At 29.6% G+C, this 16,820-nt stretch overlaps 2 protein-coding genes across 4 annotated transcripts; one reads left to right on the top strand and one right to left on the bottom strand.

The window, feature by feature from the left end:
- The first annotated feature begins 11,361 nt into the window (after positions 1-11,361).
- Positions 11,362-14,570, top strand: LOC18598922 (putative disease resistance protein RGA3). The gene is made up of 2 exons (XM_018122113.2): positions 11,362-14,154; positions 14,402-14,570. The coding sequence occupies exon 1, from the start codon at positions 11,539-11,541 to the stop codon at positions 14,149-14,151; it is 2,613 nt and encodes an 870-aa protein (XP_017977602.2). The 5' UTR covers positions 11,362-11,538; the 3' UTR covers positions 14,152-14,154; positions 14,402-14,570.
- Positions 13,463-16,650, bottom strand: LOC18598923 (uncharacterized). 3 transcript variants are annotated; one of them, XM_088806802.1, is made up of 6 exons: positions 16,424-16,650; positions 15,932-15,979; positions 15,556-15,618; positions 15,029-15,108; positions 14,620-14,691; positions 13,463-14,131 (listed from the first exon to the last, which is right to left on the bottom strand). In XM_088806802.1, exons 1-5 carry the CDS (start codon positions 16,446-16,448, stop codon positions 14,665-14,667), a joined length of 243 nt encoding a protein of 80 aa, XP_088662928.1. In that variant the 5' UTR covers positions 16,449-16,650; the 3' UTR covers positions 13,463-14,131; positions 14,620-14,664. The 3 variants fall into 3 exon arrangements, with proteins under 3 accessions (XP_088662928.1, XP_017977604.2, XP_088662927.1); XM_018122115.2 differs by lacking the exon at positions 14,620-14,691; XM_088806801.1 differs by lacking the exon at positions 13,463-14,131 and having other exon boundaries at positions 14,367-14,691.
- Between the last annotated feature and the right edge of the window lie 170 nt (positions 16,651-16,820).

Genomic DNA, 16,820 nt, shown 5'->3' on the forward strand with positions numbered 1-16,820 from the left:
GAAAATAAATCATTCGAGACTTTGACATTGACTTAGTTATGGGCCTTCAACTCTATGAAAGACTGTGGAGCTCAATTAAAGATATTCAATCTTAGTATACAATAGTTGTTAAAAAAATATCTTTATTTTGTACTTAACACGTAATTGAAATTATTTATATAATTTTTACATGAATTTTTTTCATCAAGTACTTTATGTTTTTGTCAAGTATTGAACTTCTAGTATGACTATTTTATAGACATTATCTTCGCTCTACCACTAACGATGATTTTTGAAAATGATACAAAATGATATTTTTATTTAAAAAATTAGTTGATATATTTTTGTCTTATAAAAATAGTATCTAGGGGTTGGGCTTGGCCATCAAATTTTAGCTAGAAACTTGGTTAGATTATTTTATTAAATTTTAATTTGAAAATTTATTTAAAATATTAAGATTTCAATATGAAAATAATGATTTACTGATTTATTAATAAATTAATAGTTCAATGAGCATGTCAAGTTAGGTTCAGCCTTGATTTTTAAAAAGAAAGGCTTGGTAAGAATGGCTCTACCCGATTCATAGACACCTTTAATAGCACCAATCTCGTGAGACATAAATGTTTTTATTTCATATATATATAATTACCATTTTTTTGGTTAATATATATAATTACCATTAAGTCAAATAAAAACCGTAATAATTTTAAATAGCTATTACCTCATTAATAGTTATTTGTTGATTAGAATAGTTAAAAATAAATTCTAAGACCACTTATTGTTATTCCAACCCATTCTTTTGACTTTTTGTTTTTGATTATATTACTTGTACAAGAAATTATACTCATCCAGTGAAACATTACTCCAATAAATTACATAAATATTGCATTCAAAGTTAAATTAATCAACAAACTAACTTAAAATTGAATGAAGCCCATATAGTTAATAGGAATTGAATCTGTGACATCTTTTTTTTTTTCTACACATTAGAAAATCCAAAGAGAGATTAAAATTTAAATCTTATTTTAAATTTTACATGAGAAGGTATAATAATAGTTCAGCGATTAGTACAAATTTGTTTAGAGTGTCTCTTGATACTTATTCTTTCATTATTTTACTTTATAATTTTTTTTCTCAAGAACACTTTTCGAATAAGAAGGGATATAGACTTATTATTTTCAAATACTCATATATATATATATATATATATATATATAAAGTTAATAAAAGTTTTTATTAACTTATGAGAAATTCTTCAATATATTGTTATAGTGGAGTTTTGAGCTTCATGTACAAGTAAATTTAGAGGATTACCACATATAACAAAATTGATGAATTAATATAATTAATAAATGAACATGTGATAATCTTGTAAAATTGTTTGAGGAGTTTAAAAAATCCATCACTAATGTAGTAAAGAATAATAATCTATTGAAAGAAATTCATCAAAATCAGGATTCTAAGTTCTGACATTTAAGTTATGCCATATATGGACAATAAATTTAGTACTAGAGCTGTCCATGTGGTTGGTCGGATCAAGTCTGCTTGACATAATTAATAATTAAAATATTTTTATATTAATATTTTAAATTCAAAATTAAGTAACTATATTTTTTTAATTAATATAATAATATTCTTTATCAAAACTTAAAAATTTATGAGTCTGGCTTGAGCATGGGTGAGTAGCTCTTGTTTTGTGTCGCGATTCATATTAACCACCACAGTGTTGTTCGATTTAATTTATTAAAACTCATGATTTTATCTTACAAAAAATATCTCACAACATCTAAATGCCTAATCATACTATAATAGATAATCGATGTAAAATTTATAATTTTCTTTTAAGCCTGTAACGCTACGCATAGACACCTGTATTTCCTAACGTATCAAGCCAAAGGTCACTTTCGGTTTCCAAGCAAGTTACTTGTAAGACATGCACGAGTCCACCAAGAGTCAGCAGCCGTAGCAACTACCGTTCAAAAGCTGATGTGTACTTGCAGTGAATTGACTCGACTTCTCAACAAAACTAAAACAAAACAACAAAAGGATTAATTGGCTCATTCTCTGCTTTTTTTTTCCTTTAATCAAAATAATAATAATAATAATAATAGATTGATGGTACCAAACTCCTATAAGTTATGTTAATGGGTACAAGATAGTCAATATTATTTGCTTCCATTAAAATTAAAGATTAGTTTAAAAGTATGCCTTATTTACCTAATGGAGAAACTATTACGGCCTTTTTAATGTTATTATGGCTAGGCCTTTAAAAAATACTTGAAAGATAAGACTATAGTGTTGCTAGTAATTATTAAATTAAGATCATACTTGGTGACCTTTTTAACCTTGCATTTGGATCATGGGAATAGCCAATTCCACTCCATTCTATTCTTGGGGATTAGCTACTTTTTACTTGGAATAGTTAATCCAATCATTAGGGCTTTTTGTTTTTTGTTTTTATCAAACTTGGAATAGTTTATTCTCTTCACCCATAGGAATAACTTATCCCTACCTTACCTGGCTAAGAGAATAACTATAATTTATTTGAGCTCTTTCAAATCAGTACATAAATAAAAACATTACTATTTATTTTATAATTTTATTTTCACATATTTATGAATTTTTTTAATCTTGTCAACCATGTCATTAGTCAAAGCAATAAATGTTGACACTTTGTCACCATAGCAATATTCGTTTATTAACCTCTTTGCTAATTGGTTTTTAAAAAATAAAACAAAGCAAATGACCCAACTAATACTTAATCTTTCTTATTTTTCTATTTTATTTTAACGGAATTTTTTTATGTTAGTATATTCTGTATTAAAATTTTAATTTTTTATATGATGGATGTTTCATGTTTTTAATTGTCAAACTGTAAAAAAATAAAATAAAATATTGAAATATGTATAGTAAAATAAAAATTTTAGATTTAAAAGAAAGAAAGAGATCATAATTTTAGAAAATTCAAAAAAGAAAAAGTAGTTAAAGAATTGAAATGTAAGGAGTGTGTGCATATATATATATATATATATATATATATATGTATGTATATATATTAATTATGAAATTATTCTGCACTTAGTTGTTGTATATTTAGAAAATGTCAAAAACAAAAAACCTTCATGACATGGACTATTCTGGTCAATGTATAAATTGGTAATCTAAATATTTATTTGTTTACCTTTCAAAAAAATATATATTTATTTAGACAAAACTCACCGTATTAATTTTAGAATTGAATTTGTGACTAAATTTATTATGGTTAGAGGTGATATAATTATCCATATATTATTAATCATGGGTAGAAGTGACAGCCAATTTAAGCTTCTTAATAGCACTGTCCAGTAATAAATAATAATAAATAGCCATTTATTTATTTGCATGAAAAATAACTAATATTGTAAACCAAAAAACAAAAAACAAAGTGGTCTCTTTTGCTTCTCACACGAGCATTATTTTTCTTGGAGCAACTCTACATCTATATTACATTACTTTGCTAGATATTAAATCTATTTTTTTCCCTCTAAGTAATGACGAAATAAAGATTTAATTCATTTCTAGGATGTGTAAATATATTGAAATTAATATACAGTACAAGAAAATAAGATATTGTAAAGTTTTGAATTTCGAATTCTGAAAATATAAGTACTGAATTTATAATATAAAAATTGTTTGATATGCTTCATAAAATTATATGTTTAGTATATCTTTTATTGTATCTTTTTTTAAAAGGGAAATATAATTTTAGAAATATTTTGCATTGATAATAGTTGTAATAAAGAATAAATGATGAAAATGAAAAAGTATAAAATTAATGTAACTAAATATAAAATTTTTTTCAGAAATAAAAATTGACTTAATACATTGATAATAGTTAAAAAGAGAAAGAATAAATGGTTAAAAGGAAAAAAATAAGATTAATATAATTAAATAATAATATTTTATTAAATAAAATTGATTTAATACATTGAGTTTCTAAAAGTTACTTAAGATTTTCAACACTTTTGTATTGAAAATCTTCCATTAAGTGGTTCTTAAAATTGATTTATCAAATATATTGAAAAATTTTGTAACTCCAATAAGCTTAAGCTAAGATTTTATCTTAGCTTATTTGAGCTTTTTTCAATATAAGTTCTACACAACTTTTAAAAATATATATATATTGAAAAATTAAATTATTAAATTTTTTTATTTTCAATGGTTTGCAAAATTTTGACAAAAAACACCCTAACCTACCATTGAACGAATCTTCGTACTTTAATTTTGATAAACAAAAAGAAATGGTATCTCCAAGAGTAATATCTGTACTTTAATTTTGATAAATTTGGACCAAATAGCCATCTCGAGATAGAAATGTGCTTCCTCAGCTTTGAATTTTTTTTTATTTTGATTTGATATGAAAATTAATAAAAATATTTTAATTTTAAATATATATTATATTAAATTCTGTTATAATATCAAAGGTGAATGTTTTTAAATTTCAAAAAGTAAAAAGAGAATAAATGTAAAAAAGAAAGAATAAATTACACTCTTGATCCTAAAATTTTACGGGCATACCATTTTGGTCCTATTATTTAAAAGGTAACTTATTGATTCTTCATTCTCATGCCATTAAAAAAAACTTAATAATTCTTATATTTTTAATGTCATATTGATCATTTTGTCAGTTTTCGTTAACTATGGTGTATAAATTATTTAATTTTAATTTTAAAATTTTATATTATATTTAAAAATAAAAATAAAAATTATTTATTAAAAGTATTTATCTTAAATTAGATATTTTATAAAATGTATTTGAAAACTTATAAAAAAAAACCTAAATTGTTTTCTTTCTTATTCTTTATTTTTATTTGTCTCTCTTTTTCTATTTGTTTTCCTCTTTCTCCTCTCTTACTCTCCCTCGTCGGCTAGGGCCAAATCGATAAAAAAATATTGGAATGATAGAAATTAATTAACAAATCTTATTTTAAATTATCAATACCAATAACAAAATACCAGTGTAATTCATTAAGAAGAATTTTGAGGCACTTCAAATAAAGCAAGATGAGTATATTATATATATATATATATATTATATAAAATAAAAAAAGGTCGGAGAAAGTCGTACGGCAGTACGCAAAAGTGATGAAGCCACTTCATATATTGAGATGACAAGCCTGATTAGAATTTAAATAAGGAATGAAGAGAAGCCAGCTAAGGTAAGGCCACGTAAAAAGACAGGCCATAACATAAATCTTTTAGGTCGCTGTCACATGATGCATTAGTATAATGTATTAATATTGCATTATTGTATTTCTCGCAGCCATTTATTGTATTGTAGTATCAAATATTTCTACAAGCCCGTACAATAAATTTGACCACCAGATGACAGCAACAAGTATATGTATCATTGTTAGGTGGGATGTTGCATCCCATGGTCAGACCCATAACGACTGTATATAGCAACTTTATAGCTAGCTCGAGTGCCTTGGACTTGAATAGTCTTGGCCTCCAACCGAAACATGGTAGCTCAGCTCGGATTCAACCCCAACTTGAGTTTTAGGGATGTCATTGGAATTCAGTTCACCAACACCTCTAATATAAGGACACAGCTACTTTAATTAATATTTTGACATATGTTATCAAAGGAAAAAAAAATTCATTCATGATTTTCTTTTAGTATACAATATAAGTAAAAAGTTGTAATTGCAATAAAATAATTTTCAATATATATATATGATATATTATAGATGAATAAAGAATTAATAATAAATTAAACATAATTAATAATAAAACACAAACTAAATCTACGCGTGATTTAACTTCGACTTGACATTTATTAGCAATTTATCACTAATTGTCATCTTAGGGACAACTCACTAACCTGAGACTCATGACGACCATAAAATCAATTGCTTTTAGGTTGTCCTCTCTACGATGAGTTACCAATTTTTATGTCCATTATCCATACATGTAAGAAGAATTATTAGAGTGGTGATAAAGAAATTTTACATTTGTTATATTGGAGGTATCTTGAACAAATGAATATAATAATGGCCTCTCCACCTGTTATCAATTAGTTTTAGGTTGTATGTCTATTTAAAAATTTAACATAATATTAGAACAAACACTGCCTCATTCATTGACCCTTTTTCAGTTGATCCATGTCACGTGATAGGTTTATGATTTCTATAAATGAAAGGAAATATTAAAATGGAGATAGTGTCACATATGTTAAATTAAAGATATCTTGAACATATAAATACAATAAGAGCTTCTTTCACTTATAACCAATTAGTTTTAGATTGGATGTCCATCTTAATTTAACATGATATTGAGTAAGAGTTATTCTCATTTGTTAGCACTTCCGAGCGTGTTCCTTCGTTGATTCATGCTATGTGATCATGGGCGGACTCATGTTCATGAGAGTGGTGTCACATGACACCACTCAATTAAAAAATTTATTTATTATATTATTTTTTAGAATTTTATATATTTAATAATACTATAAACCCATTAATTTTTTTGTAATTTTATAGGAAGTGGGGTTAAAAGGTGATTTTATTAAAAAAAAATTTATATTAATAATATTTTAATATATATTTTAAAAATAATATTTAAATATTATCAAAAAAATTGATTTATCAAAAAATAATTTATATATTAATTTTTAAATTCTACATGAAAAGATAAAAAATTTCCTTCTATAATTTAAGATTCTATTAAAAAAAATCAAAACCTAAACTTCTCTTTCTTAAAAAATTTAAGTCTTATTCTTAAGACCTACAGTGACATTTCTAATCTCGGTCCTTAGCTGTGTTTTTCACTTTCTCAAAACAATTCAATTAAGCTTCAACTAGAAGTAATTTTCAATCCAAGTTAAGTTTTTTAAATATTTAATGTCTAAATAATTTTTGATTAATTTGATAGTTTGGATTCATAATTATAAAGCACAAGTTACGCAATCGAATAAGTGACAAATGGATGAATGATTGCTTGGTAACATATATTGAAAAAGATATATTTGATAGTGTTTTTACTGATACTATCATAGAACAATTCAAAATATGAAAAATCATCTTGGACAATTATAATTTTCTTTGAAGTATTAAATGAATGTATTGAATTTACATTTTCTTTAATTTAATGTTAAAACTTCTACTTTATGAATTTTAATATATTTATTTTTAATTATTATTTTAATTATGACATCACTCAAGAAAATTTTTTAATCTATCCCTGCATGTGACAAATCCACGATCTTTACACGTGAGAGAAAGTATTGAAATATTGATAAAATAAATCTCGCATTTACTAATTTAGGGATATCATGAGAATTTAAATATAATAAAAACTTCTCAACCTTTACCAATTGATTTTAAATTGGATCATATCCCAAAATTTCAACAAACCATGCATAGTATGGATCAAGCCTCATGGTGGATGAAATCTAAACCTTAAACTAGAAAAAATCAAAATATTTACCAACGAAAGAGTCAAAACTTTGAGTGATTTGATTTGGTTAGAGTCTGGTTTTCCTACAATAGAAGTGAAAAAAAAAAAAAGATATCAGATTTCAACAACCCTGAGCCCAAATAAGAAAAACCGAAAAAATTCTGATTTCAACAATAAAAATTCAAAACCAAAATAACCCAATCAGATTTCAAGTTAGGAGGAGTAAGAAGAAGAAGAGACCAATGGCAATGCCCTTGGGTTAGAATAGAATGGGAGAGGGTTTCGACTGTTTGCTGAAGTGAAAATGGATAATAATGGTGATCAAATTTTTTACCCTTCAAGTAAGTGGAAAAGTGAGATTATACTGATTTTTAGTTGTAGTATGATTATCTTTGTTAAGTGTAATGTGATCGTAATGTAATGTTTCATTACATTGATTTTTTTCTTACCAAACATTATAAAATATTGATAAAATTATATAATTAATGACTACATTCGATTAAAGTTGTGGATTTAATTTTGTACAATAATTTGTAAGAAATAAGTCTTTATACTTTCAAAATTGATAATATCATTTCAATCATTAATGCCATTAAAAATTTTAATATCATTTCAATCATTAACGACATTAAAATTTTTTCTCTATTTATGCTGACATGATATTTGATTGTATAAATAACTTTGAATATAATGATGTGGTATTAAATTTGATGATGTGGCATTCAATAATGATGTAATGATTATGTCCCTAAACAATAATCATTACATGATTATTAGATGTTATATTATTAGATTCAATACTATATCATCGTATTTAAATATCACGTCAATAAAGTCAAATATTAAGTCAATATAGATAACGAAAAAATTTTAACATTATTAATCATTAAATTAACATTATCAATTTCAAAAAGTCTAAAAATTTAATTTATAAAAATTATTATATAAAAATTAAATACATTTCTTAAATAAAAAATAGAGATTAATCGCATAATTTCACTTAAAATATTCTTACCACTCACGTTGCAAGGAATGTTAATAACTGCTCTTATAGCAAACGTTGCCATTGTGTCAAGTAATCCAATCACATCGTTATAAGTAATCTCACTTCCTTAGGAAAAGTTGATCCTGATCACGTAAAAGTAGAGTCATTTTCACGTACTGAAAAAAGAAGCAAGCTACACCATTTTTAACCTATTATCGTTCCATTCTATAAATTCGAATATTCGCCACGCAAATTTGTCGCTTTGTTGTAATGCGCAATAAATCTATAATTAATTAGTAAATAAATCATCATTTAAATATTTAATTTAATGGTAATTGCATATATATATATATTTATATGATCAAAGTTTCATTCCTCAAAATAAAAGAAAAAGTAAAAAGATAATAAAATTCAAATTTATCAGTTTTATTTAAGGTGATGGGCCAAATTTATTCTCAATGTTTAATCAAGTATTGTAATTATAACATTATACTTTTAATTTGATTAAAAAATAGTAAAAAAATTAACTGCAACGAAAAGAGAGATTTTTTTTTACTTTTTATGAAATATTCATTTTAGTGTTATTTTTTTTTAATCTTTTTAACCAAACTAAAAGTACATTGTTAAAATCATTACACTTGTCCAAATTTAGACTTCATTAATTGAAAAAATAAAGAGTAATAAGATTTGCATATAAAAACGGAGTCGTATGGCTTTTATGTTGGTGCATAGTAAATTTTGTCAAGGCTTGCTACACGTAAGATAGGATGATAATTAAAGGACGGTTAGGCCAGTGACCCAACAAATACAATATCGAAAACGATCACTAAAAAGGGCATTCCCATTTTATTAGCGGAACTATATCTTTTCTCCATTTGCGTTTTTAATTCCTTTAGCTTAGTTCCTATCTATGACATCCTATTAACTTTCAACATTTTTAGGTAATTTGATCATTAATAGTGATGTACACATTGTTTAATAAATAAAAAATAGATTATATAATACTTAAAAAAATTTTAAACTATTTTAAAAAATTTAAATAAGTTTAATTTTTTTACCTTATAACAATGATTAATTATATATTATTAATTAAAATATTATTTATCATTTTTATATTATGTAACGTCGACGAGTCATGCTGACACGTTATAGTGGATGAAGATGTTGCATGTTAATGTAACATAATAATATGATCACATTTAATATCATGTCAATGTCATATGAGTATAAAATTATAAGTGACATTTGAACTAATTATTTTTAATCAACTATTAATTATGAAGATCTATTTAATGTAATATAAAAATATATAAGTTCGATTGAACGTAATTAAGAAATAAAGATTTATATGATTTTTTTGAATAGTTTAAGAATTTTTTAAAATATTATGTCAAAATAGGTTAGTGAATATAAAATAAAAGCAGGTCGTCGCAACCACTAAGAACATAATTTTGCAATAAAATTAAGAAGAAGATATCAAAATTAGGAAAGAAAAAGGAAAAAAAGAAAGAAGATTTGTAATTGCAAAGGAAGAAATGGGACAGAGAAGGAAGTGCCGGCCATTTGGTATGGTAGGCGAAAAAAGTGGTGAGGACCCCGAAAAAGGTCGGTCGCAGGCTTTACATGCTCATCCACACCTTTCGCAATAGAGCAAATCCAGCCTGAACATGGACAACCAAAAGTCTTTCTTATTTATTTACTTTTTGATTTTTTAAATAAGAAAAAGATTCTTTTAATCAATTAGAATGTTCTTTTTTTTTTTTTTATCAATTAGTGATGACAGCTTATTTTTACTTATGCATATAAAATCGCCAACTAATTAAGTATTTGACTTGACAGGATTTCAGGATGCAAGGATTTGGACCGGAGACCATTTTCAATAAATTATCAATATTCATTCGCGCAAGTCATCTAATTTTAAGAAATAAATACAGTTTTGAATATTTTTATAATTATTATTCTATACATATCAATAATTGAGATTTTGAGCTCTACAAATGAGTTTACTAGATTATCAAGTATCATTTAATAATTATATTAATTGATTATAAAAAAATAAAATAAAATTGTGACATAAATTTAAATAAGCAAATATTTAATAATTTAAGAAGGAAAATATGCGCTATTCAAACAATAGTGGCAGCACAGCTACTCTACGAGTCTAAATGAAAAACTAGAATTGATTCAATTGAAGTTGGGCTGGAGTTGAAGCCTCACCAATCCAAAATAAAGATACATGTGGGTCATTTCAACTGCTTAACTTAAACCTGTGTCTGGCTTTCCTACTTCTGCTAGGTTGCCTGCCACCTTGCAGCTAGGAGGTTGGAAGCCCGAGTTGAACACCAAATGTAACACTAATTATCTTGCTGATGCTAGATGTGGCATCAGAAATGGAATTATTTCTTGTGTAGATATTGGATTAAAATGTTGTACCATTCATAAGCACGTAAAAAGGGGTTGATCCCAATGACTCATCTCAATTGATGGAACCGAGTCTTCAACTAGTCAATCAAAACGTGAGCAATTTGGCCCCAGTTATATATATATTCATTTTATCTTCTGAGCCAAGTTGTCCCCCCGTGATCACTCGTCCTTGTACCACTGCATTTTGTATTTCTCTTTCTTGGCAATAATCCCATTTCATGGTTTCTCAATACTAAGCTGAAGCTGAGAGTGTGGTGCTCAGGCTGTAACTAACGGCTGGGGAAATTCTTTGCATCGTCCTACTTCATTCTACTGTGATGGTTTGTCGTGTTATTTAATAACTTGTATGCTTAAATTCATCTCTTTAATTCTTACTCTAGAAAGATGCATGGAATGGATTAAGGCCAATGCCGATATGTAGAAATAAGGTATAGGAAAGGAATATGAAGAACCTTTTATGGGATAATTAAACTTGTAAGAATTCTTAACCCCTTTTGCTGCTTTAGGAAGCATACTTAAAGCAGCAAAAGGGGTAGGGAATTAATACTCTACGTCATCTGGTTTCATGCCTCCCATGGAAGAAACACCCAAAGGTATCGATTTAAGTCATTTTTCATAGTTGGTTTCATTCCAACCTCACAATCAAGAAATCAAACACAAAAGTTGAACAGAGATATAATAACCCACAGTCGTGTTTCCCTCTGCCTAAAAGACAAATGGCTGAATCCCTCGCATTTACCATCGGTGAACAACTCTTGGAGAAACTACTAAATCTCCCGGAAAAATTAGGCACCGCCGCCTACCAAGAAATCTGCCTAGCATGGGGCATCAAAAGCGACTTGGAAAAGCTTAAAGGCACCTTAAGCACTGTCAAAGCGGTGCTCTTGGACGCCGAAGAAAAACAGACTCACAATCATGAGCTGCGGGAGTGGCTAGCAAAGCTCAAGAATGCCTATTATGATGCAGAAGATGTGTTGGATGAATTCGAGGTTGAAGCATTGCGGAGGCAAGTCCTGAAACAGAGGAGCCTTGGAAGAAAGGTATGCCATTTCTTTTCACGCTCAAACCCTGTTGCATCTGCTTTTAGGATGGGCCATAAGATCAAAAGCATTAGAGAAAGGTTTGACGAAATTGCAGCTTTGAAAGTTAAATTTCATCTCGTCGAAAGAGATGGCCCTGATCATGAGGACAGCAGGAGTCTCCTGCAGATGAGGGAGAGCGACTCTTCGCTTGAACCGAATGTCGTTGGTCGAAATGAGGACAAAGAAAAAATAATAGAAATGTTAATGCATCCTACTGATGGGATTGGGGAGGCAGTCCCCGTCCTTCCCATCGTTGGAATCGCAGGTCTTGGGAAGACTGTCCTTGCAAAGTTGGTGTTCAACGATGAAAGGATCGATAAACATTTTCGACTGAAAATATGGGTGTGTGTATCAGAGGATTTTGATTTTAAGCAATTGATGATGAAAACCATTAGATCTGCTACAGGTGAAAATTGTAGTGACATGACTAAGGAACAATTGTATAAAGTTTTACGACGTTGTCTGGGTGGGAAAAGGTATTTGCTCATACTGGATGACGTCTGGAACGAAGAAATCAGAGATTGGATTGATCAAGCTTTGTTAATGGACAGAGTCAATGGAAGCAAAATCATAGTCACTACACGTAGTAACCGAGTTGCTGCAATTACAGGCACACTTCCCCAATACAACTTAAAAGATCTTCCTTACGAGGAATCATTGTCTTTGTTTCTCCAACACGCCTTCAAAAAGGGCAGTGAGAAACAACCTTTGAACCTCGTAAAAATTGGGGAGGAAATTGTTAAAAAATGCAAAGGGATTCCTTTAGCCGTGAAGACGCTAGCAAGCCAACTTTGCTTTGAAACTGCAGAGGATGAATGGAAACGAGTTAGAGACAATGAGATATGGGAGTTGGAGCAAGAGGGAAAGGGCATCTTTCCAGCCCTAAGGCTAAGCTATGACCGACTGCCTCCACATCTGAAGCGGTGCTTCGCTTATTGTTCTGTGTTTACAAAGGACTATGTAATTTCCAATATTCAAATGGTTTCATTTTGGGTGGCACTAGGTCTTCTTAAATCTTCAAAGGAGAATGAAGGGCTAGAAGCTGTTGGGAAACGATACTTGAGAGAGTTGTGGGCTAGATCTTTGTTTCAAGAATTCCAGGAAACACCTTTCTTGATTAGATTTAAAATGCATGACCTTTTACATGATTTTGCACAAAGGCTGGCAAAAGATGAGTGCTCCGTTGTGAAATCATGTAGCCAAGATTTGAGCCAAACAGTTAGACATTTGTCAATTGTTAACCCACATCTATTGCACCAAGGTGCTCCTAGGTTCTTAGATAAAGCTGGTCGTGTGCAAACACTTTTCTTTCCAAATATGGAAAAATTCAATAGTGTGTCATTCATTGAAGAATGTGTCTCAAGATGTTCTCGACTACGAGTGCTAGATTTGAGTGTGTCTAGCTTTGAGATACTGCCAAGAAATATAGGTAAGTGGAAGCATCTAAGGTATCTCAATCTAAGTGACAATATCAGCATCAAGAGACTTCCGAATTCTATCAGCAAGTTGCAGAGTTTGCAAACGTTGTTTCTTGCTGGATGCACGGCAATCGAAGAGCTGCCCCGAGGTATAAGGTACATGATTAGTCTCAGAATGTTGTTCATAACTACAAAACAGAGGGTTTTGCCAGAGAATGAAATAGGATGCCTCAAGTCTCTTCAGTTTTTGTCATTTTCTGAATGTGACAACTTGGAGTATTTGTTCCAAGGGATGCAAAATCTCACATCCCTTCGAACTATGTTGATTTTGTTGTGCCCAAGCTTGGTTTCATTGCCGCATGGCATCAAGTACCTGACTGCATTACAAGGTCTGGTGATTTGGGGCTGTGAAAAGCTCAGTCTTGATATGGAGTTGGAATTCGAAGGGAAACAAGATGGCAGCCTTCAGTCATTAGCAATCGGAGAACTACCAAAGTTAGTGGCATTGCCCAAGTGGCTTCTTCTAGGATCCACCAAGACTTTGCAGCAGTTGATCATCATGGGATGCGAGAATTTGACAGCATTACCAGACTGGTTCCAAGATGTCGCAGCCCTTCAATTGCTGAAGATTGCGGGATGCCCCAAACTATCATCCCTGCCAGATGGAATACAACACTTGACTTTCCTCAACCAATTGGCGATTCAAGCTTGTCCTACGTTGAGCAAAAGATGCAAACCAGGAATAGGTGAAGATTGGCCCAAGATTGCTCATGTTACTAAGATTGTGCTTGACGGCATTGAGATTTCACCTGCAAATGACCATTGTTAGGAGGTTAAAGTCAATCTTTCTCCATTTTGGGGTAGATATTATATGATTTTTTTTTCTTAATTTGGGTTTGAATTATATAAATGGAGGTAATTGTTTCTGATGTTTTCAGTTTAAGCATATATGTTTATACTATTCCATGCAACGTAAGTCTTTCTCCTTTTGTCTGTGCATAGACTACTAGTTCATCCATATATGTTTTTCAAACTCAAGTTAGGTTTCAAGCAATATTGTTTGTTTTATTAATTGGCAGGGGCAGGAGAGCTTGTTGTTCTGGAGTTCCCCGAGGAAGGGCGTGGACCCAAATATTTAATGTAATTTAATTACAATTTTACCTTTATATTTGAAAAAATGTTGGTGTATTACAATTTGTATTAACCAGTATGAATAAAACGTACAGGATATCTGTGTGCCTTTGTAAATTTTATGTACCCCGATATAACATTTCACGAAGGGTATCCGAGCACTCACACCATGTTGTTGTCAGTAGTCCGTCTGATTTCATCCACTTGGCTTTTACAAAGAGCAGGATGCTTCTGTGGTCTGTTTTATTAAAATGTAATGTAAGATTTAATCTTTCTATTATAATTCACATAAATTGAGTAATTGTACTGTTAACTTTTAAAAATCCAACAAATTTCACATGAACACTAGTTAACGTCACATGTCAATGATCAATTCCTACCTCATCATCATTAATTAATGTCGCATAAAAAATTTAATGATAAAAACGATTAACAAATTCTAGATCTATACGAATTATAATAAAAACATTACATTTTATAACAACATTTTTTCTTGTCACTTCTCTGTAATTCTACGACGACAAAGAATTATAGACCATATACTCGAAATGCTCAATAAATGGTTAAGTGCTTACAGTTTGCATCAGTATCCTCTTTGATCTTTCACTCCTCTGGATATCGATGGAACTGCAGAATACCGATGATTTCCAACAACCTTTTTATTACAATTTTGAAGAAAAACAAAATTAAAACATAGCATAACAATTTGGAACATGGATGAGGGATAATAAAGTAGTAGAATGAGAAAAAGATCATTCCAAACTACAGTACCAAATTGCCTAATTGAATCATCCTTTCATATAACATAAGATTGCAATGGAAAATAATACTACTTGACACTGGAAGATTCAGTAAGGGAAAAGAGATTAGCATGCCATTTGTTTGATTTTCTTTCTTTCACTTCCAAAGTATGATCAACAACAACAACTACTACACACAAATAGCAAACCCAAATTATGAGCAGAAATTCAAAGCCTTTTATTTTTCTTTACTGATTTGAGGCTTTGCTTGGTTGGGAGGATGGGAAGGAGGAAGGAAAAACTGAAAAAGTTTTAATCCAATGGCTAAGCTACCAAATAGGAAGGTAATTATGAAACCTAACCATTATAGTAAAAACTATTCCATCCTTCCCCCTTTCCAGCCCTCCTTCGAAAAAGCTGTTCAACTGCAACACAAAAATAGACATGTATTTCAAGAGAACATTGTCAACAAATATAAAATTATTTATTGAAAAAGAAACAAGGGATACTTTGCTTAGCTCATATTACCCAATGGAATTTCTTATTATCAAACTTTATAACCACCTACATTGCAAGATTTGTAATTTGCATCCATTGTCCATACCATTTCTTAAGAGCTGGACATAACAAAACTATCTAATTCTCACAATAATTTTGTTTTTTTACAAATTATAGCATGAACTTGATGGAATTAGCTTTGAAAAATAGTATCAAGTCAGATAAGAGACATCCACTAACCTCTCTGTGTAAGTCCTATGGCCAGATATCCAAGAGAAAACCTTAGACCTTAACAAAACATTGAGAGATTGAGACATGAGGAACATCGCGCATGCACAAGATCACACATGACACATTTTTTTATAGAAAATTAAAGAAATTGTAACATATTTCTAGATGTTGTGTGCAGAGAGCAAATGTGGTTCCAGAATTCTAAAGAATGCTTTTAAACCTCTGTGCAATCATTGCATTTTAGCAGTTTAGACCCACAACCAACTGTTTTCTCACGGCTTTTCTTATTTACTATGAATAAAATGCTATTCATTCAAAGTGCTCTTGTCATGTGCCATGTTGGTTCTCCAACATCCATTAGAATTACCCTCATTAAAAGTTTTTTAATAAAATTCCCATATGTACATGACACCAAAATTCTTGTAGCGCCAACAAAGCATAGCTTTATATGACCTTAAGTGCAAGGTATGGGGCCAAAACGTTGAAATCAAATCTACTAACCCAGTGACTGCAAAGTCTCATTCATCTTCTCTTTCTGCTGACACTTCTTCGACAATATAAGTATTCATTTTGGCTCAGAAAACCTCAGCCATGTAATAAAAGTATTCACCAAGTAGCAGAGATGAGGTTCATAACTGGAAGATATTCCAACACAGTTGTCCAAAACAACAGCTTGCAATCAAAGTTGAGAAGCATATAAGCTTTTCGCTCACATTTGCAGTGACTTCTAGTCTGCATTCATGAAAATGTGACATCAGATTAAGAAATGAACGCTAGCCATTCTATCCGGGTAAAATATTAGCAACTTTTCAATAGTCAATACCAATAAACCAGTAACATTACATAACAATCCTTTTATTTCTCATTTGAGGAAGTTTTAGCATGAATCATAGACAAA

This window comes from Theobroma cacao, chromosome 5 (genome assembly GCF_053813885.1).
Source record: "Theobroma cacao isolate CCN51 chromosome 5, ASM5381388v1, whole genome shotgun sequence".
Lineage (NCBI taxonomy): Eukaryota > Viridiplantae > Streptophyta > Magnoliopsida > Malvales > Malvaceae > Theobroma > Theobroma cacao.